General features: G+C 41.1%; 1 protein-coding gene across 6 annotated transcripts in view; it reads right to left on the reverse strand.

Moving 5' to 3' along the window:
- Positions 1 to 22,315, reverse strand: part of AHI1 (Abelson helper integration site 1) — a 64,829-nt gene that overhangs the window by 31,356 nt on the left and 11,158 nt on the right. For 5 of the 6 annotated variants that reach the window (XR_014546648.1, XM_083607597.1, XM_083607598.1 and 2 more), the window contains exons 5-18: positions 21,213 to 21,400; positions 19,847 to 20,066; positions 18,627 to 18,819; positions 17,453 to 17,548; positions 16,226 to 16,411; positions 15,375 to 15,530; positions 14,232 to 14,364; positions 12,601 to 12,724; positions 11,623 to 11,852; positions 10,630 to 10,733; positions 9,392 to 9,510; positions 8,093 to 8,223; positions 6,848 to 6,988; positions 3,782 to 3,981 (exon numbers count right to left, since the gene is read on the reverse strand). Coding sequence is in view for 5 of the 6 variants with exons in the window: in XM_083607597.1 (XP_083463723.1) it covers positions 3,782 to 3,981; positions 6,848 to 6,988; positions 8,093 to 8,223; positions 9,392 to 9,510; positions 10,630 to 10,733; positions 11,623 to 11,852; positions 12,601 to 12,724; positions 14,232 to 14,364; positions 15,375 to 15,530; positions 16,226 to 16,411; positions 17,453 to 17,548; positions 18,627 to 18,819; positions 19,847 to 20,066; positions 21,213 to 21,400 (2,221 nt within the window). In the remaining variant the exon portion in view is untranslated. The remainder of the gene's footprint in view (positions 1 to 3,781; positions 3,982 to 6,847; positions 6,989 to 8,092; positions 8,224 to 9,391; positions 9,511 to 10,629; positions 10,734 to 11,622; positions 11,853 to 12,600; positions 12,725 to 14,231; positions 14,365 to 15,374; positions 15,531 to 16,225; positions 16,412 to 17,452; positions 17,549 to 18,626; positions 18,820 to 19,846; positions 20,067 to 21,212; positions 21,401 to 22,315) is intronic. The other variant, XM_083607601.1, reaches the window with a different exon arrangement.

A 22,315-nucleotide genomic window follows, 5' to 3' on the forward strand; every position in this document is an offset into this window, starting at 1 on the left:
ATGCAAACCTGAACTTTGATCCTACATATAAATATATTACTTGCTGCTATTTATATGTCACTTATTGCTCACAGAATAACGACAAGGAAGGCAAAGCCAATTAGTATTAGAAAAGAATTTACTGGAAAATATATTTTCCTATATTGAAATTTTCCTAATGCATTTTGAGTATTTACAGTTCTCCTATGGGCAAATCATACATCATTTCTAGAAAAGTAAGCTATCATAGAAAAAGCTGCTATCTAGCTATTGCCAAAGCAAGTGAGGATTTACTTGCATGTGGAAGATACCCACCGGACTCTAAAATTAGAGTCTCGTTTCTCTGTGCAGTTTGCAGGCAGACGGCACCTCCCATACCCCTATCTAGTCTTACTTCTGTGCACAATGCAAGTTGCTTGTACTCTGAAGCATCCTGCACAACTGGCTTTGAGCAAACTTCTCAAAAGCTGTAGAAAAGAATCAACTACACTGCAGCACCCTACTGGTGCAATCAGAGTTGGAGCCAAATCTGCCCTCAGCAAACAGAAGAGTTCCTCCCATTAACAGATGAGGCTGCGATCTCATAGATGTTCCTTCTGGATTGAGGGGGAAGGTCTTTTCACTGATTCCACTTCCCTCTGTAGGCACCACCTCCCACGTTGTTCAGAAGGGTCCCTCAACTACCATGAACTTAGTAGCACTTAAATGAACTCTGGATCCAACCCAAAACTAGTCGCAAATGAGACATGCAATGGGCCTGGTTCATTCCATTCCTCTCCCTTCCTCTCCCTTCTGGTTTCCTTTCTGTCCACCCCCATTACTTGGTCAGCATTCTGTGGACGCTGAGCATGCAATGTTTCTACTGGGCTGGTTTGAAGAGATGCTGAGGCTTCCTTAAGTCTGCTGATACCTTTCCTCTTGCGCGCAGATTGTGCTGTTTTGCCTATCCAAGGACCCAACTGCTTCAGATAACTGGGACTGCTCTGGCTATACACAAGTGAGACTGCTACAAAGCATTGCAATGTGGCATATTCCTCTTTGGGCTCGCACTCCAGGATACTCATTGCTACCCGCCTCCCCATTTTCTGCTTCTCCTCCAAGTCAGGCAGAGGGCCTTCTCGGTAGTGGCACCCTCCCTGTGGAACACCCTCCTTTCAGGTGTCAGTAAAGAACTATACAACTTTTAGGAGACATATGAAGGCAGCCCTGTATCGGGAAGCTTTTAATGTTTGATGCTTTATTATGTTTTATATATTCTGTAAGCTGCCTAGAGTGGCTGGGGAAACCCAGCCAGATGGACGGGCTATTAAATAATAATAATAATAATAATAATAATAATAATAATAATACTGAGCATGCTCAGTTCTCACCAGCGATTTTGGATCCCAGCCTGAACTTAGGCTACCCACCATCACTGAAAGTGTTGTATTTTTGGCAAAACGTGCCCTCCCCCAAATATTGATACCTCCAACCAGAGGCTCCAGGTTGCCCCCAAGATTGAGGGGGTCCAGCATGCGCCTGCAATATTAAGTGAGCTAGGTAGCAGTGGAGCAGAGATGCTGGGGAATCAAACTAGCAAGTATTTGATCGATCCAAAATGGGCTGCTAGTATTTGAAAAGTGTTTGTGTGTGTGTGTGTGTCACATTTCCAAGCCTCCATGACGTGCAAGTGCTTGCCTCATTCTTGTCAGTGAGTGACTACATAAAGCCTATACATCAAAGCCCTGGCTTTGCTTTTTCTTGAATTTCAATAATGGAATCCATACTAGAAAACCTGGAAAATATTAAGAAGAATCAAATAAATTGAATGAAAGCTTTTAAACTGAATTTTATCACTGCTAAGGGAAAGACAAAGAGAGAGAGAAATTCTTAAAAGGTAGTTTGTATATTGAAATTAGTAAAAATTATTAATGCCAAAAAAGAATGGGTACAAATGGAAGAGAGGAGGGAAAGCAAAAGTGGAGGTCATTTATTAAACGTATTGAGATGAATATAAAAAAACCTGCAACTATGTCAAATGAAGGCAAATGTAAAATACTATGACTATTTTATAAATACAATGATACATCTACATTTGAATAAGCCACACCTTTTCTCAGTCTCAAAAGATAACACATAATTATACATACTTTTGGGAGGTACAATATAAACATTTGTCACTTATAAGACATGCCAAAAATTGTAATTATGTTCGCTTCAATCAAGATTCAGAGAGGTCTTTCATTTAGTTCTGAAGCATTTACGGCATTTGCTTCTGGCAGCTATAAAAGTGTACAATGTGTGTGTGCCTATTTTGCCTTAAGTAATAACAATATATTTACAGCTTTTTCATACTTAATTATATTGATCTCAGACGATAAATCCCTGAATTGTTGTGTCATGCATGTAAATCTTTTTACCACCTTGTAGCAACTTTTCTTGCACCTACTGGGATGCATAAGGCTATTGTGACCCACCACTTGGAAATGGGACAGAAATAGGAAGCGCTGGAGGTAAACTACTGAGAGACAGCAAAGTGCATGCTATCTAGGAAATACCACATTTATCCCTACAGAGCAAGGTTATTGCTGCAAACCTGTCTGAAATGCAGCTAGAGAAGAGATAGTGTTACTGAACCCTGGCTGGTGCACCTTGTAACAACATGCTTTCAAGATGCTATACATCTATTTGTGGGCTTTTGTTTTTATTATTATAAAATATTGTGCTTTTTTAAACAACAACAACAATTTTAATCTGGAGAAGCTGTCTTTCTTTTTGACTGGGTGGGTGTTTTATTACTGCTGGTTCATTAAGTGCTGAGAGCGTATTTTGGCCGTTATATTTTTGATTTTTCTATCGTGGGGTAGAACAATCCAAACTCGCTCTTCCACAGTGAGGTGAGTGTTTTACACCAAATGGAGGTGCTGGTCCACTCAGCTCCCCCAGCTAAGCTGGCCTTCTGTTAGCTAGCTGTGGCCCACTGGTGTTATCCCTGCTGGCAAGGGCCAACAGAAAGCCATGAAATGAGGCATTTCTCAGGGCAGGAGGGGCAAAGTTTGCTGGATCCTGACCAATCTCGCTGCTGTCATATAACAGCATCGGGCCCAGTTGTCTTCCCCCTACTTTCTGCTGCAAGTGGGCAAGCTATGGATATGGAGGTGGTTCCTTCTGGCAAAGTTGCCTGCAGAAAATTCTACTCAGAAAGGCAGCCTATAAATATCTTAAATATGATAAAATAAATAATAAATAGTATGATGAGAGGTGTGCTGAAAAGCAGCAAACCTTAGTTAAGCTTCATTTCCCAATACTTAATGTTCTAACAGTATGGGACAGTGGTTAATTCGGTCCATTTAAAAGTCACATTAAAGCAGAAGAGCATGGTGCTGGGGGTATATCTGAGGTTACTCTTTCCATTTTTAAAGGTACCTGTAGAGAGATAAGAAGACAGTGACTCAAGATGCTAGGGCCTGTATCATTAGAATGGCCGTGCTTCTTTGGCATATGCAAACTAGTGGACCAGCACTAGTGGACCAGTAATAGCTGAGCCTAGCTGATATGTATATTTTGGATAAGCACAACAGAAATGAAGACAGAGAGGAGACATTATTTTTGTTGGATACACTCAAGCTCTGATGGATCTAATACAACAGAGCACATGAAGTAGGACATCCTCAAATAGCAGAAAGATTCTTTGCAAGGAGAAGCCCTCCCCAAGATGCAAAGAGATTGAGGTATTGAAGCAGCCAACCTAAATCCCTCCCCTCCCACCTTACCCACTACAGATGAACAATTAGTGAGAAATAATATAGAAATGTAACCATACCATAACAGAGTCCAGTTTTTGTTTCACTTTCTGCATCCTCAGAGACATTCTTGCAGCACTGGCAAACTGGTCAGCAGGAGACTTTGAGTCTTTTTGTCCAGAAATATCAGCAGAATTGCTAAAAATCTGTGGACCTCTAGATGATGTGGATAGATTCAATCCTCTAAAATCTTTTACTAATTCAGCTTCTTGCTGGGCAACTGCAGATGAAAAACATTGGAACGGCACTAAGTTCATCTTTTCATAAAAGATTGTTTAACTTCATACAGTGGTACCTCGGGTTAAGAACTTAATTCGTTCTGGAGGTCCATTCTTAACATGAAACTGTTCTTAACCTGAAGCACCACTTTAGCTAATGGGGCCTCCTGCTGCCGCCACACGATTTCTGTTCTCATCCTGAAGCAAAATTCTTAACCCAAGGTACTATTTCTGGGTTAGCGGAGTCTGTAACCTGAAGCGTCTGTAACCTGAAGTACCACTGTATACTATTGGATCAGAGAAGCCACAAAAAACTGACTAGTCTAAAAATCTGTACAGTGGTACCTTGGGTTACAGATGCTTCAGGTTACAGACTCCGCTAACCCAGAAACAGTACCTTGGGTTAAGAACTTTGCTTCATGATGAGAACAGAAATTGTGTGGCGGCACAGCAGCGGGAGGCCCAATTAGCTAAAGTGGTACCTCAGGTTAAGAACAGTTTCAGGTTAAGAACAGACCTCCAGAACGAATTAAGTTCTTAACCTGAGGTACCACTGTAGTCATAATTAATTCCCTATGCCTGGATAGTATGTATACCACAGATCAAGAAAGATACTATCAGGTTTGAGAGGATACTAACTGGCTGGTCCCTAGAAGCTTTTTATCTTTTGGGTAGGCACCCTGGCAATTCAGAGAAACATGCCAAAGCGGGCCTCATGGAGGGGAAATAGTTGACCTCAGCCTCACAGCAGTGGCGGCAAATAAAGGTAAGGTGGCAGGTGGGCAGAGGATGGCAGGCTGAGTTGGTGTGATGGCCTGGGAATCCAATTCAGAGGCTGAACCGGAGGAATCCCAGCCTGCACAGGAATCCCCACCTCCAGGGCAGGCTGAACTGGGGCAGGGCCTTGATTCTGAAGCGCCTGCACCTGTGCCGGATCCTCAGGAGCAGGCACCAGGTGAATCCACTCTGGCTCCGGAGGTGGTTGAGGACACAGTGCCTACAGGTGCGCCTCTTCCAGCCCTGTCAGGGGAAGGTGAGTCTCCCCCTGGGTCCAGTAACCCTCCAGCCTCTCCTGAGCTGCAGAGGCTCAGGGCAGAGAGGCGGAGGGAACTGGTTTCTCCCAGGAGGAGTGCTCGCCTTAAGGCCAGGAGAGGCGGGTCTCCTGGGGGCCAGGACCGCCCCTGGCCTCAGAGAAGATAAAGGCCAGTCAGCCCAGTCCCAGGTTGCGGGAGCAACGTCGTTGAAGAGCTGTTTCAGCCAGCACCCAGTCCTGTTCCTCCAGAGTTCCTGTCCTTGCCCGGCTCCTCCCTCTGGACCCCGCTTCGCCCATGAAGGACTGTCTGCCGACCCTCGACTCAGGTCCTGGACCTCGCCCCACGGTAACCTCCCCCCGGGACCAGCACAGTTGACCTAGCTGGGCTGTGGGGTCACACACACTCAACGCCCCCCCCCCAATGTTGGGCACAACTTGGCACCTCTGTCCAGAACACTTGGACGTCAGCAAGTTGGGAAGGCCAACATAGACTGGATACTTTATATGACTTCACTGAACTGCCTCAAGGCTGAAAGCAGAAAGACAGCATATAAATACTTGAAACAAACTTGCTCTACTATATGTGATTTGAGAGGGGGAGACAACTGAAAATCTTGCCTGTAAAGAGTAAAGAGTTTAGAAGCACTACAGAGAAAACCATTTATCTCTGAATAACGAAAGGCCCAAAGCCATTTGTTCTCCTGTTCACTGCCTTTACAATCTTTTTTAAAAATGAAAATCATTGTGAAAAAGGTCTTATAAAATAGCTGAGGTAGAGGGCTTCTTTCCTGCATTGCAAAAGATGCTCCATAAGAGCATGTCCACATCAGAAATTCCTCCCCCTTCCACTGCAAACAATTGAGCTGTAGCAGGGGCATAAAAAACACAAATGAAAAAGCTTTTCTCTTCATGCAGGGATGTAGCTCAGGGGACACTGAGACTCCTACCCCATCCTGGCACCCTGAAATGCCTATGTCTGTAATATACCTAAGAGTGAGATTATCTTGTAGTACAGGTTTCGATAGAGAAGCTCGGCATTCTTGGCAATGCAGACATGCCCTTGCCTAGTAATCTGGGCTGGTAAACTCCTGTCCTCAAAGTACGTTTTTGGCGTTTTCATTGCAATAATCTTTCTTTACCACTAGGGGATGCTGGGGCAGGTCTAACAATAACCTCCTTTATCCTTTCTCTGGCTTTCACCATCGCTAAAAGCTAGCTTTGATATTTTACTGGCATTACATTTATTTGGGCTATCCTCAAGATTTTTGAAAACCTGTTTCTGAAACAACTGGCAAGGCAATGCACTCCAAAAGCATAGATGCAGCCATAGTCTTGGCAAATAACATTTAAGCACAACAAGAGTAAATTTCTTTGGCAAGAGCTTTGTGCCAGTATATTAGGCTTTAACTATGTCCAAGCTATACATTATGCTAAATGTGTAGTGTGCAGCTATGCCCATGTTTTTTATTTAATTAGAAGCACAGGAATGGGGATTATGGGGGATTAAGGGGACTCAGGGGTGCAGCAGAGAACGTCTAGCTCTAACACAGCTGCTCTCTGGGTGAAAAATCTCCCTCTCACATGCAGCTAAGAAGCTTGGCAAGAGGGAATTTCTATATGCATTGCAGTCCTGATCACAATCTCTTTCCCCACACCCCGATATTACAGGAAGAAATATCCCCACTTTGGAACTGGGGAGGGGAGCAGAGATCCCTGCAAGGCTGCTGGAATGATAGCTGCCCACCACTTTGGCTTCAAAGTCGGGAGAATGGCCTGTGACAGTCGCTGCAGATTAGGAAATGCTAGATAGACCTATACAGTCACACACAAATTACCTTTGTAATCATAAATGTACACGAGTATAGGCTGGTTTTGACCAAAGGCACAAAATGATACCATATGCTCATGTGGATGGAAGGCAACATCACGAACTGGAGATGTGAAGGAAAGATCAGAGTACATGGCTACCTGATCACCTACAAAAAGAAAGTTAAAATTAAAAAGAAACGGTTAGACAGAGCTTTATTCAAATGGCTATGCATTTCTTCATTAGTAGAGCTAGTTTGACTTTAATGAGTCCAATGACCAAAGAATGATCTCATACTTGCCATCTGAGAATTATAGGCAAATATCCTGCTCATAACATGTTTAGCTTCTCCTCTTTTCCTTTTGTACAGGTACAAAATACTTATCTGCTGCTCTATTTTGTTGCTATGGTGTTTTTTATGCTGCGTCTACATTAATGAAAAACTTTATTTGTTGGTGTGTGTGTCAACTATATCAGTAAAGGTACTGAGGAAAGCCCATAGCGGTATATAAACGACCGCCAGTTAGAAAAATAATCAAAGTGGGAAAGATAAGAAAACCTGAAACTAGCGCTGCGCACCAACTACAAAATTCAGTTTGGAACCCAATTCATTCTTTCAGAAAATAGCACACCTCATTCTGAGGTGCTTCATGTTGTGCCAGATGTGGCTTAGACTCTGTCTGAATCAGCACTATTTATACCCCAAGACCATTCACTATTGAACATCTGGAGGGTTGAGTGACCCCCACCTCCCAAACACATTTGAGGGGCACATGAGTGGAGAAGTTTCATGCACAAACAGAAGTCCTTGCCCAAACAGGATGAAATTGTTGGATACAAGCTACAGTGATTATTCACACCCAATAAAACCCTGGATTTGAGGGCTATGTATGGTTTGAGTTGATCACAGTTTGCCCAGTTCAGACAAAGCAGTAAACTATAGATCACCAAGAACCAGAATGTAGGTGAAGAAACTGTGGCGCACAGTGGGTAGGGAAAGAGAGCAGCGATTGCTAAAGCCTTTTGTATGTGAATTAACTCAGATACTCCCTCTCACACACAAACAAACACCTCTTCCAAATTAAGTAGAAAGGGGCAAAAAGATCAGTCACTTAAATCAGCATACAGGAAGCAATGGATAGAAGGCAAACAGATCTGCATTTTTGATTCTATGCCAAAGTTATTTGAAAAGCCTCATTTAAAATATGTTAACCTGTAAATGAAAAAAATATATAGTTCTTTTCTAACAGCTTAAAATAATGAACGTCCATACCTGTTTCTGGATTCCAGACATAGGCTATACCATCTTCACTTCCAGAAAAAAGGAATGTTCCACATGGTGTTAAAGTACTGCGGATTTTTTCTCGATAGTTTGTTGCACCAATATATTTCTTTGTGGCAAGGCTAGAAAAAAATTCAAAAAGATGTTATAAAAGCTGAATTTCACTTTACTGTGAGTTTTTGCTCCAGGATGTGGTAGGCAAACATCCTCAGACCACAGAATGACCCTCCCTCAGAGTCATTTGATAGAGACAGAGTCAATCTAGATGCATCATCCAAAGGAATAGGAGGCTCTCAGTACCAAGACTTTTGATCATCATAATTCCAATTAAGCCCTTGAAATTTAACTGATATACAGTCAAACAGAAATAAGGTATAGCTCTCAGTTAGTAGAAATAGCAACAGGTCAGAATTCAAACTGTCTCATTTGAAGCCAAAACTGAAGGTGAAAAAAATGCCACACCCTGAAATGAATCTTCATCCTAAATTGAATTCTGCTTCCAAAGGAAGTGGCACAAGGGCTTTCTTGTGCATCCATGAGGTCCAAGAGTAGTGCCTCTACTGGTAGGGTCACTCCTACCCACCATCATCCCCCATAGCTGAGTTTAGGTCTTTATTTTGAGGTAAGGGTTTCTCAATCCTTGCACTGCTATAGGGACAGAATGATGAATGAGATAGGCATTATGTCTGATAAGGCAGGAATCTTATGCTGGTTGTAATTCTGCATCTCTCTTCCTCTAACATGAATACCAAATCCCTCTGTGTATCTACAATAACTCTCAGGTACTGGATTATCTGTGAGGGTAACAGAACATTTTCAAGGCTTTCATAAGGCCTTGTGCAAGCATGCAGAACTTCTTGAGGAATCAGTGAAGGTATCTTACTTTTAGAAGGTTCTAGGGGATTTTCTGAGGATTTTCTTTTAGTGATACTTTCCTACTTCCAATCTCCCACCTACTAACTAAAATGCACAAAGGAAAGACTGCTAATGATTGAAAATTAAAAATACTTGGGCTCAGGCCCCACATATGAGTAGGATCCAGGGAAAACCCTACCTACCCCACTCACAATGCAGAATTAATTCAGGAGCCCTTTTCTCCCTTTTAGATTCATACTGCTTTGTGGCCCCCGGAAGGAATAACTTTTTGGAGGTCTAAGGTCCTCCTACTATCCCTGGAAATAATAGGTCAATTTAGGTTATTTTTAAGTGTGTGGAAAGAAAAGAGAACAGATTATACCCAAATATCATTTTAACGCTTTAAAACAAAGTAAGTCACTTTTAGATACTTACATTCGGAGATCCATAATTCTCACAGTACTGTCTTTAGTATGGATCAATAAACGCCTTCCATTTGGATGTACCTCTAAATGATTGATTGCAGTCCCTTTAAAATCATCATCATTTATCTCCTACAAAAAACACCACCGACAGAGCTAAAAAACATGGATGCAATACAGTATACTCATAAGCAGAAGCCCCCTCCCAGGTCAAAGCAAAGGCCTATCTAGTCTAGCAACCCATTGTGGAGATCAGATACCCCTGCAAAGTCCATTTCCCGTGGTTGATTCTGAGCAAAGGCTATTCAGAGGCATAGTGTCTATGTTCCTATAGTAACTACAGCGTTATCATTGCTAGCAACCTTATCATCCATGAGTTTGTCTAATCCCCCCTGAAAGTCATTTAAATTGGCAGCCAACACTACTTCTTATGGAGAAGAATCTCAACACAAAAGAGCCTTGTTGGACTAGGACTCATATAGTCCAGAATTATGTTCTTAAAGTACCCAACCAGATGACAATAGGAAGCACACAAGCAGTACCTGAGCTCAACATGCTGTCTCTACTTTTGATTCCCAGCAACTGGTATTTAGAGGCATACCTCTGAATGTGGAGGTGGAGCATAGCCAACATGGCTAGTAGCCACTAATAGTCCTATCCCCCATAAACTGGTCTAATTCTCCTTTAAAGTCATCCAAGTTGATTACCATAACTGCATCCTGTGCCAGCAAATTCCATAGTTTAACTATGTGCTGAGTGGAGAAGTACGCTCTTTCGTCTGTCCTGAATCTTTCAAAATGCAGTTTCAGTGGATGGCCCCGGGTTCTAGAATTATACCAGAGGGAGAAAAACTCCATCCACTTTCTCTGCACCGTACATAATCTTACACACCTCCATCGTATTTCTCCGTAACTGCCTTTCCTCTGAGCTAAAAGGCTCCAAATGATGTAACATTTTCTCATAGGGAAGTTGCTCTATTCTAAGTGACTGCACCACTTTTATTTTCAAAATTTCAGTCCCTTTCTCAAGGGGGTTCAAGGAGGGGGCAAGGGCAGGGAATCCCACTGGCAGGACTGGTTTGGTGAATCCTGTCTACGTACCACTTACCTACTGCTAACAGGAACAAAACTCTAAGCTTTCCTGTATATGGCTACAAACCTACTTGCTTCCAGCATCTTTCCATAAAATTGCATGTCTTAAATGCCTCAACCTGCACAGAAGTTATTTTATTACTTTAAAATATCTATATACCTTATCAATACCCCAGTTTTGGATTGGCGATTGAGAATTGCCTTTTACCAAAGTATTCCAGATGATGATCAGCCCTGTGCTGTCTCCAGAAAACATATGAAATCCTAGAAAATAGTAATTTGTTTACTTAATGTCATACAGTATTCAGATAACGCAAGTCAGAAAATATTTTCTAGTCAAATCTCTTTTCCCTTTTGCATCTCTTTCTTTTGCTCCAAATGCCTGTTTCCTGTTTCTTTTGTGACTCTTGTTTCCCCCTGTCCCCCAGTTGTCTCCAGAGCTGAGACTTTAGCACCCAGTTTTTCTCACCTTACATAGGTGTGAGAAAAGCTGTGGGAGAGCTGCAAGCAGTACGCAAGTACAAAGTTTACAAGTTTGCCATGGGGAAACACCAGTATGTTCGGGGAAACTTTCATGGCGCACACAATGGTCACATAAATTGTAGAACAACTGTTAGTCTCGTGGTTTTAGGGCCCAATTACATTTTTTAAAAAATTTTAAACCACACCAATTTAAAGTTACATGTGACATGGGAGATCACTGGCCAGATGCCACATATGATATGCAACCCTGAATGTGATCAAATTTTTTCCCATCCTAGTCATCTCACATTCTGTCTAATCACATGAATTTTCACAATCATTTATTTATTTATTTCTATTTAATGAGCATTTGGCTCCCATTTGCATCAAACAATGCACATAATATGCTTTTCTCGTGCTGTGCTTTGATTAAAGGGACCTTGTCTTTTTTTTTAAAAAAGGGCATGAATGAGAAGAAGATTCTGCAGGTGGCACAGGCCCTTCTGATCAGCCACACCCCTTTCCCCTCTCTGCTTAGCCATGTTCTATTATCAACAAGGCTGTCACAATCTCTCAGCCTCCATCTACAAAATGATAACAGTCACGCAACACCTGGGAAGAGTTATTATAAAGATGAATGAGCTAAATTGTTGCATACAGCATTATCAGAGTGAAATGATTCAAAACTTGCCTTCTGCATCAAAGCACAATGTATTGATAAAACTTTTGTGACCATCAAACTCTTGTAGAAGCTGCCCATAAATGTCCTTCACTTTTGCATTCCATACTCTAATCACAGAGTCGTAACATCCTGTCACTACGATATATTCAGCTACTGGATGGTACTTAGCAGTGTAGACAAAGGAAGGATGAGGGAAAACTCTCACGGCTGATGTAGCCTGGGCTTCAATTTTCCACATTCTAGAAGGAAACAATATTTAGGAAACTATTAACTTAATGTCTTTTAGAAAATGCAGTATGTGATTTAATTACCGAGTCATATGCTAGCCAGATATCTAGAATGGATATCATTTCTTTACTGAATTATTACAAAGAATCCAAATTACATTCATTTACTTTTTGTGCTGTCCTCTATCTTAAGAAGTAACTTGTGCTTTGTTTTGTTTTAACTTTAAATGCCTTAAGTATTTCCCCCCATGCAAATGCCATTTTGAAGTGCCAGTTTATCCAGTATAACCTAGCAGCGTGTCACTGCTGTAACTGGAGGTTTGCATTAAATAGAAATAAAATCCTCATCTCTTCTTTAGTGCAAGAGTGAAAGGGCAACAATAAAAAGTAAAAATTTATATGAAGTGAGGGTAAAGAGAACAGGATACAGTCAAAAAGATGTCTGTAGAATATGGTTGAGTGGAGGGTTTTGTTTTATTTTCTCCTCAAGTGATTGCCTTTGCTGAAAAGTGATCCTAGGAGGATGATATTTATTAAATAACCAGAACACCCTCACACATACTAAGGCCCTAAAGGTAGGGAGCAGTTGCAAAAAAACCCACAAAAACAACTTCCACTCTCCTTGCAGTGGAACTGTAGTGGTTCTGTCATGGAATTCTCCCACACCCTGTCTGTGAAAAAGCAGTGAAAGAGGCAGACATATAATATGTTAATTCACTTTATGTTACCATTGAAATAAGATGAACTCACTTATACTAACCTTGCCGTACCATCTGAGGATGCGGTAAGGAGATGCTGGTTATCTTTTGACCAGCAAAGATCATATACAATGTTCAGGTGTCCATAAAATTCCACCAGGTTTTGCCCAGAAGGAATCTCATATACTGATGAAAACACAAAAAAGCTTTTTAAGGGGTTAGGAATAGGTAAAATTAAGAAATCATGAACATCAAGGAAGCATCCAAACGGAAACTATTTGGTTTCAAAAAGTACTTCATACAAACACATGAACACTGTCCTAGGATGTTGTAATAGTCACCAGATTAGATGGCTTTAAGAGGAAATTAAACGAATGCAGAGAGAATAAGCTACCAGCAGCTACTGGACATGATAGTTATATCCGGCCTCCACCAACATCTGATTTTCAGATTTTCAGAAGTGGCTGCCAGATGTATGTTAAGAGTCTAAATTTAAAATAAGCATGCAAGTATCTATTTCCATCTAGTGGCTGAATGAGAATTATGTATGTGTAGTAAACTTTTAAATAAAGCGTTTTCGCAAAATGGCATTATAAAGCACTCCAATTCAAGAACAATAATACTATTTCAGTGTCCTTTTCTCCTGCTACGTAACTGCTCATCGATAGGGAAGGTTGGTGAGAAACCACAAATACTGCAAAAGTCATTACTGGCTACACCATCATTTGCTGTAAGCCACATTCATTTTCTACACATATTTTTATCTGCAAACTTTCTTCTATGTCACTTGTTTTGCTTGTAGCAGTTTGCTGCTTTTTCCGAGCCGTGCTCCCTCACGTTCATCCTTCAAATACCTCAACACTTACTTCTTCCCAAAACCCTTCTGGAACCATCTCAGAGTACCTAATATATTTATGTTTCTCTCTCCCCCCCCTCCATATTTATATCCTGTCTTTTGTTTGTTGCCCAGACCTCCTTTGGCAGTATGGGCTAGATATAATCATAACTATCATTTCTTCAATCATGGAGCCCAAGGAGGCTTGACAAGTGGTTCAAACTTAACTGCTTGTTACATCAGTTGTCATTGTTGTTGTTGTTGCATTTTTTATTATCATTATCATTAATTTGATTTCTTTCCCCACCCTTCACCATAAGGTCCAGGGCAGGTTATTTATTTTTATTTATTTATAAAATGTTTATTTATTTAGTCATTTTAAAACATAACATTTAAACAATACAATATTAAAGATTTTTTAAAAAAAATTAAATACAGTTTTAAATAAATTACAGCCACAAGAACAGCATGGATCGTAAGATATATCTCTCATGTGTCAAAGGCCAGGGTAAAGAGGTGTGTCTTCAGCATCTGACACAGCTACATAATGAAGGCGCCAAACACATCAATGTGGGGAAGGAATTCCGTAAGTTAGGGGCTGTCACAAAGAATGCCCTCTCCTACGTTACCTCAGGACTGTGGAATTACCAAGAGAGCCCCCTCTGCCAGTCTTAAACTGAAAACCGCCTCCCTCCGCTGTCCCACAAACCAATTTCTTCTGCCTGCGAGAGGATGCAGCAAAAGTAACACTTGTGTCTTAGGGCAATCTTTTCAAAAACATGAAACTAGGAGACAAAAACACTTATTATTTTGAGGCTCTGTATTAAAAGTGAAACACGCCGTAAGGCTGCGACTTACAAATAATAGGATAAGCATCTCTTCCTGCACAACCTGCTGCTAAGGTTCGTCCGTCTTCGGAAAAGCGAATACAGAAACATCCCATATCTCCCGCTCGTAGGGAAAACAGATGCTTATTTGGTATACGGCAAACCTGCATTTCCAAAGCAAGCCGTTATTTCCATAGTTGTATTTTCATCATCAACTAATTGTAACTATTTCCGGGAAGGTATCAGTGATAGACTGTTACAGCAAACTTTTGATAAAAAAACCCGCGCTGTTAACATAGAAAAAATGGAACGGTGGCAGATGTGTGTTCACTGGCATAGGAGAATGGGGTGCTGATCTGGGCCCTGAGCCAGTTACTTGCTTAACCCTGGTGGGATAGAGATGGAGTTGAGCAGCAATCAATGAGAAACTGCTGCAAGACCCCTGTTCTGGTTTAGAGAACATTCTGTATTAGAGCCCCAGGACTGCTTTTCCATCAAAATAAAAGGGGTCAATTTAAGTATGCTTCTTTTAAAAGCATGAATAAGGTAACAGACCGTTTTGCCATAAGAGAACCTATGCTTAAATGTAGGATCTCCATGACTATGTAAGATAGATCTTGCAATCAGCATGGCAAATTCTGAAAGCACACACTTTCTCTCTGCAGTGAGGGAAGCAGGGGGAAAAATGCATGCGCTTGAGGAACAAGCTTTTTCTCCCATTCAACCAGCTAAGTAGAATTCTGGTATGTAATTGTTAGCTTGGTTGTTTTGCTTTTTAAAGATATATACCCAATCAATTAAAAATAAACAATTAAAAGAAGAAGAATCCTGTGGACAAAAGTACTGCCTGAACAGGTCCAAAGAAATCTGGGGGACACTGGTAATAGTGTTAACACACTAATTTTCATGCTTTTTACTAAACTGTTTTCTTAATTTGACTGTCTAAACTTCACTGCTAAATTCTAACGCACACCTCTACTGCAACACTGCAAAACCTTCACAGTTGACATGGAAATTATTAGTGGTTGGGACTTTTCACATACACTGGGGCAGGGTGGGGGAATTAAACCATTTGTTTTGTGCTTACACCTGAAAACAAGAAAGTGCTGCTATACAATTATAGATTGCACCCTAGAAACACAATCTTTATGTACAAAGGTATGAAAACTCTTGCCTGTCCAGGAAATCGTGACCACTTATGTAGTTCTTCTTTTTTCACATGTGGTCCAGAACTATTTGCTTTTTTAGATACTTCACTTTGCAGGTCCAAGAATGATGGAGAATGATATTCCTGCTGAACAGCCATCATAGACCGTAAAGAAGGATCTACCTACAAATAGATTAAAAGTGTAATAGGACAAATTTATTTTGGCAGATGTAAACTATTAGGGTGATAGCCAAGAAAAGCCATACCCCAATTACGTAGACCCATTGAAAGGGACTTCTGTTACTTAAGTCAATTGCTTTCAGTGGGTCTGCTCTAAATATGACTAATGCTACATATCAATCCAAAAGAACTGCATAATTTAACATGGAAATGAACTTGTATTTCAGAAGAACTGGAACGAAGTCTGACCAATATTTCTGAAATCTTGAAAGAGTCATCTTAAAAATTGTACATTTAAAAATAAAATAAATGTAACACAGATATATTTTAGGTTCCTTGACAGATCTCTATTATTGCAAGTCTATTCACTTCAGCAGATTTTCACCAGACTGAATGAAAGAAGCGGCTGAAAATGCTTCATGGATCTCTCTCCCTTCCCTTTAAATACAAAATTCAGCACTTGGCTGGCAGAAAAGTAGCCAAAGTTCCAGCAATGACTGGACAGGAAGAACCAGATGTGAAATGTTCAAGTATTTAAGGGAACATGCCAATTGTTTCCGTCCTACAGCTTGTTATAAAAGGCCAACAAAAAAAAAACTTTTCTCAGATTCACGCCCACAGATATATCTCTGCTGAAGTTTAGTTGGTAGACATAACTGAACTCTGCTGAAGTTAAGTTGGTAGCAACTTAAACTTACATGTTCTGGAAGTTTAATGCCCTTTATAGTTACATACAGTGTTGAGGGGTAATGGTTTCTGGGACATTTTGCCCAACAATCATAAACTTCCACAATATTTAGTTGCGATCTGGACCTTGGAGGAGGGCAATATAGTTGGAGACGTAGTTTTCCACCAACATTCAGAACTCCATTCGCACCCACAAGCTGAAAAGACAAAATTCTCGAAGTGAAAAAATGTGTGATTACTAGTTGTGGGTGACGATGATGTAGTTTTTACAAGCTAAATGCTAGTAGAACTTTGGAGAAGTCCATTTTTGATGTTCTGTTGCTGTAAGAGGTACATCATGCTATGATATAGGGCCTTCTTATTCCTGTTCATGGAATGATCTTCCCTCTGAAGCAGAGTTGACACCAGCTTATTTACTTGGGATTTTGTGAAATATTAATCTAGTCAGCCTTAGATTAAGAAGGAGGGAAGTGCTTTGCAGTTTGACAATTATTGTTGTTTTTAGTATTTTATCTGTTTCTTGTGGGTTCTTTTAATTGATAAACAATTAGCATTATTGTTTTATTTGTAAATATATAAACTTCCCCAGGATTGGTTATGATGCAGGCTGTAAATACAGAATAAACAAATTTTAAATAAAGACGAAACCCTGTTTGTGATGTGACAATTTAAAACCACAACATTGTAGTTTGGCAACCGCAGATAGTAGGCACAGGTTTCCTATGGGAGGATGTAGTACACACAGTTAGGTATCAGCAGATCATCTGATTATAACTTCATCTGTATGGATGAATTGACATTGAGAAGCCACTCAGAACAGAATTAGGGCTCATCTTTGGCGCAGGGGTACAGGCCTTTGTGCACTTGCTGGTGAACCTTGGTAACTGGATTTTGTTTTCAGTCACCCTATGCTATGACCATCTCTACCATAAGATGCAGCAGAGATGCACACAGAGATTCTCAAATTCAGTTCCGAAAGGATACCACAATACACACAGGGGAAACATGGGGCTTTATGAAACGCAATAGCGCTAAACTCCACCTTCATACAAAACACCTTCATGGGATTTTTTTGGTACCTCATCTAAATTTTGTACATTTATCGGACAAATGTGCTTGCAGTTCATCTATTACCACAACCAAGTTTCACCACTGAACACAGAAGTTTATGTTCACTTCTGCTTAGATTTTATTTGGATACTTTAGGGGGAAAGTTCCCATTTAAAAAAATAAAATACCTTTAGAAATGCCCAAGAGATTTTCCGAAAGCCACTTTCCTTAGCTTGTACATCAAAGTTGGTCTTTACATCATTCATGCTCAGAAAATCAAGTATCTGACCAAATTGGAAAAAAAGTTTTATTTAGTTAAAATCAATCAACAATTATGACAAGGAATATTTTTTGTCTAAGTCATTTTCTTTCGGCTCTGAATGCTATTTGCAGGGGTAGAGTGGGGCCTATGAAAGAACCTCCATGCTACCCCCCCACAGTGAGCTGTGTGTGTGTGTGTGTGCACGTGCGCGCAGAATGGGAGAATTCCAGAGTTCTCCTGCATTCGGCACATCTCAGCTCTCAAAACGTGGGAGCTCGCTTAGAATAAACAAGCAGAAACGCCTCAAATATGGTGGATACAGGTTTTCTTAGCAGGAAAACATGTAGAGCTGGAATGTTCAAGAAGGTTTTCCCCCCCATTTGTTAGATTTAAGTACCCCCCCCCCCTTCATCTGTAGATAGCAGAGTAGTTCACAGCATAAAAATACAGGCTAAAAAAGCACAAAATACATACTAAAAACAAGAACAAAAACAAAATGATTTAGGATATTCATTAAGGATCAATGAAAAATCTCAAATAATGCATCTGGCAGCTTCTTTGTTGCATACCTTGTCTCCTTCCCCAGCTCCCAGGCATCCCCTACAAAGCTGTTAGGAGGCCTAAGAAGAAATTTTTAAAGAACCATGCACCTGCTATTGTCAGCTGGGTTATGTACAGGAGCAATGACTTCTGCTTAGGAACACAGAAACTGCCTTAGCAGTTCAGTATTGTCTACATTGACTGGCAGCAGCTCTTCAGAGTTGGAGGCAGGGAGTCTTTCCCAACCGTATCCCATACCAGGGATTGAACTGGGACCTGCTGCATGCAAAGCTGATGCTCTAGTACTGAGTCATGTCCCTGCACTTCTCCTCCCTGGCCGAAACAGCAGAAATTGGCTCTACAGTATTGGAGGAACCCCCAAGAGATTTTGGGATGCATGGTGAAAGAGAAATCTGTTGTGCGAGTGGGAGTCCTTACGTGAATGGGCACAATCCATAATTCCTATGCCACCTACCTTTCAAATAATCTATGAATTAAAATATTAAAATAGACTTGCCAAAATTAAAGGTAACATGATGAAATGGAAATTCATTCTGTACCTCAAAAAACAGGATTATTCTTGGACTTTCTTCAGCATCTTGAAGGAAATAGTTAAAGCGTTCATTGAAAATGATTAGCTCCTCCCACTCTGGAAGTGTTGACTTAAACTGTTTAAAATCATATGGTTGAGTCATAATGGGAAGAATATGTCCCACTTTTTCTTGTTCATAAAAAGATGAAACAGATCGGCTGCTGTATAAAAACAATAAACTCTGTTCAGTCCAACTGTGCTAGACTTTTGCTTAAAAGGGAAGCATGGGGAATGTACAGTCTAGCATTAATGCCACCAGGGTGTGTATGTGAAATGTTCAACAGCCACGTGTCAGATGGCTTTAAACTTATTCCAACTCAGACTATTCTAGGCACAATATCCACAGCCCTGTGAAGTGCAAGGCCAGCTTCAATAACTTTGGCTCAAAGCAAATGTAGTCTAACATTAATGAAAGGCACAGTTAAAGGAAATAATCCAAACGGTTGTAAATTCATGTCTATATTCTTACCAAAAAATGTACTTTTTGTGTTTTGTGCTTTACCATTTTAACCCAGTCTTTTTGCTGGTTAAAACTTGATGTTTACTTGACATGCTATGCTTGAAGTGTGCTCCCTATGACACTTAAGAGATTTCGCATATGAGAGGCATAGCTTAATCCTATGCATATTTATTTGAAAGTTAAGTTCCACTTAGTTTAAGGGGACTGCCAAGGAAATCCTGCATAGGACTGCAACTTTAAATCTTATTTGAGTACGGAGTTGAGTAATGTTTTCTTTCCTGTCATCTTTCTGGCCTTTACATGTATTAGAAGCTACTCTGGGGTTTGATGCAACCCTTATTCCATGTTGGCCTCTCATTCAGTCCACCTTCTGGCATTATCTGATGAACACTCTGCCCTGCCCTCTATAGATGGGCAACATTACATAAGCAGAAAAGTCTCTTGAGGATGAACTTTGAAAAGTAACTGAATTTCAGTTTTTTTGGTAGTCTTTCATTTCTCCTGCAACTGACTGCATATATTTCCAGAGTGCACAACTGCAACTCAAGAGAATAAGCGCACATATCTATGAAAACAAACTAAAATCCTGAACATGCAAGTTAAGCAGGAAAGAGATTCCAGGGACACCAATACTCAACTGAGAAGTCTTTACAGTAAATCACATTTGATGTGAGAAAATTGGAGAGATAAGATAAGAGAAAGGAAACTTTAAAAGTGAATGACATCACCTATTTTCTTTCTTGGCGTATAGACCAGTTTTCTGATCAATCACATGAACCTTAACCATAGGATGCGATACCATGAGATCAGTTTTAAGTCGATCTGTTCGATGGATGTAAACCCCTAAAACCAGGCTATCATCATAAACAGGTTTTGATTCCGGTGACACACTTCCATCAGTCACATGTGATGTATTTTCATCAGCATTCGGGGTATTTTCTTCTAGTACTAGGAGCAGAAGGAAGATTGTCTCAAGTGAGAATTAAATATTATCAAAATTAAATTGAAAACACCTATTGTAGTTACCAAGCCCCGCTAGTTCTACAATGCATTATGAAAAACCAGTTAGTATATTCGACAGCATGTTTGTTTATATCTAGGCATGTGTCATTGGACAAAAACTGGTTAGGTGAATAGAAATTCTGGCTATTAGTATGTGCAACATTACTCTTTATGTGTGATCTATTAACATGAACAGCAGTTTAACACACACACACACACACACACACACACACACACACACAAAGCAGATGCAGCTGAAACTTTCCAATTACATGTTCCAACGTGTTCCAAGTGGTGAAACGAATAGACCACTTCCAAAAATTGTTATTCATACATAGCAGGACTGTTCTTGAACAAATAAATGAGTCCTTATTTCACTATTTATTTGAAATAAATGTGAGGTAAGGGCAACTCATTCATCTTCTATGCTCACAGTACAATTTTCACTCTAATTGGACTGCACAAGGCTTATAGTCAGCAGATAATCAGCCATCATGAGCACAAACTAGTATTTTACATGCTACCACTCAACCTAGGTTTGGAAAGTTCACTTGTGCAAAATCACAGTGGGTCACATGTGACAAACTTCAGACAACTTTTTTGACACAAGGATGGTGCAGTCTAGGTCACTAACAGCACACAATAAAAAGGTAAAGGTACCCCTGCCCGTACGAGCCAGTCGTGTCCGACTCTAGGGTTGTGCGCCCATCTCACTTAAGAGGCCGGGGGCCAGCGCTGTCCGGAGACACTTCCGGGTCACATGGCCAGCGTGACAAAGCTGCTCTGGCGAGCCGGCACCAGCGCAGCACATGGAAACGCCGTTTACCTTCCCGCTATAAAGCGGTACCTATTTATCTACTTGCACTTAAGAGTGCTTTCGAACTGCTAGGTGGGCAGGAGCTGGGACCGAACGACGGGAGCTCACCCCGCCGCGGGGATTCGAACCGCCGACCATGCGATCGGCAAGCCCTAGGCGCTGAGGTTTTACCCACAGCGCCACCCGCGTCCCAGAACAGCACACAATGCAGCCACATAAATGAGCTCTGTAGTCATGTGCACGTTTGTGGAGGTTCAAATTGTAGCCACACAAACCTTTTTTGGGTTTTCTTTTCGGTTTCTTTCCTTTATATTTTTGTTTTTCAATATCCTCCTCCAGTTCCTGTTCCTTTGTTAGCACATCATCCTCTTTAGATTCTGACATGAGCGGTTTCCCCAATGATCTCTTTTTGCGGGTATTTTCTTCCTCTGGGTCGTTCTGTAGTTCAGAGAGGGACATTGCACTGCAATGAAGTAAGTCTCGCTGTTAAACAAGGGAATGTATACATACACCCAGCCCTGCCCAAACCTGCCAAAATAATGATTGCTGTCTGCCAGAGGGATGCAAGTAAGGAACACTCCAACCATCAGCCAAAGTGGTTAGTTGAGGTCAGCCATGCCAGGGGGGTGTTGTCCAGCCGCTCATGAGCCTTAATTATGCCTGACGTGGGTCCCACAAAGCCATTAAACCAAAGTCATGGCCATCTGCCTCGCACCAGATGTCAGATCAAGTGTGAAGCAGGCAGAATGTGCTCCTGATTTTTCATTGGCAAAGAAGGCTTACTTTCACCAATGATCAGATGACTGGTAGTGAGAACAAACCAGCTGGTATTGGCTGCACTACTGATTTCCCCATGGTGAGCGCTATAGCACAGTTGACACCATAGAAAGTCAGCACCTATCCCTTTCTGCTGGGATTAGCTGTGGCAAGTGATTGCCACAGGGAACTCAAACAGTGACTTGAAGCTCCACTTTCCCCATTGAGAATTTGATACTTCCAGCAGAAGGCAGCTTGATGTTGGCGCACCTATGAGCTCAAGGGGAAGGGAGTGGGGCAGCAACTTCAGGCTCACTGGCATCACCGCCAACCAGCAGAAAGCAGACCCATCAGCTGACCAGCAGTAACTTAAAACTTGCTGGGATCAGCTTGGATTTTCCTTTGTAGCACGGCCCACTGACTGGATCCAGTTCCCTTCCCCTGGCTTTGATGGAGGAAAAGGAGGCCATGTAAACTTAAGGCAGGGTCAATGTATTGCAAATGCATTCCTACCATCCCTAGACTTAGCTGCCCCCCTGAAGTGAGATCTAGAGATGAGCAACGAAAGTGATACAAATGAATCATCTCTTCCCACCAAGCTGGGTTCGTGCAAAGAGTAGTT

This window comes from Podarcis filfolensis, assembly GCF_964270895.1.
Source record: "Podarcis filfolensis genome assembly, chromosome: 3".
Taxonomy (NCBI): domain Eukaryota; kingdom Metazoa; phylum Chordata; class Lepidosauria; order Squamata; family Lacertidae; genus Podarcis; species Podarcis filfolensis.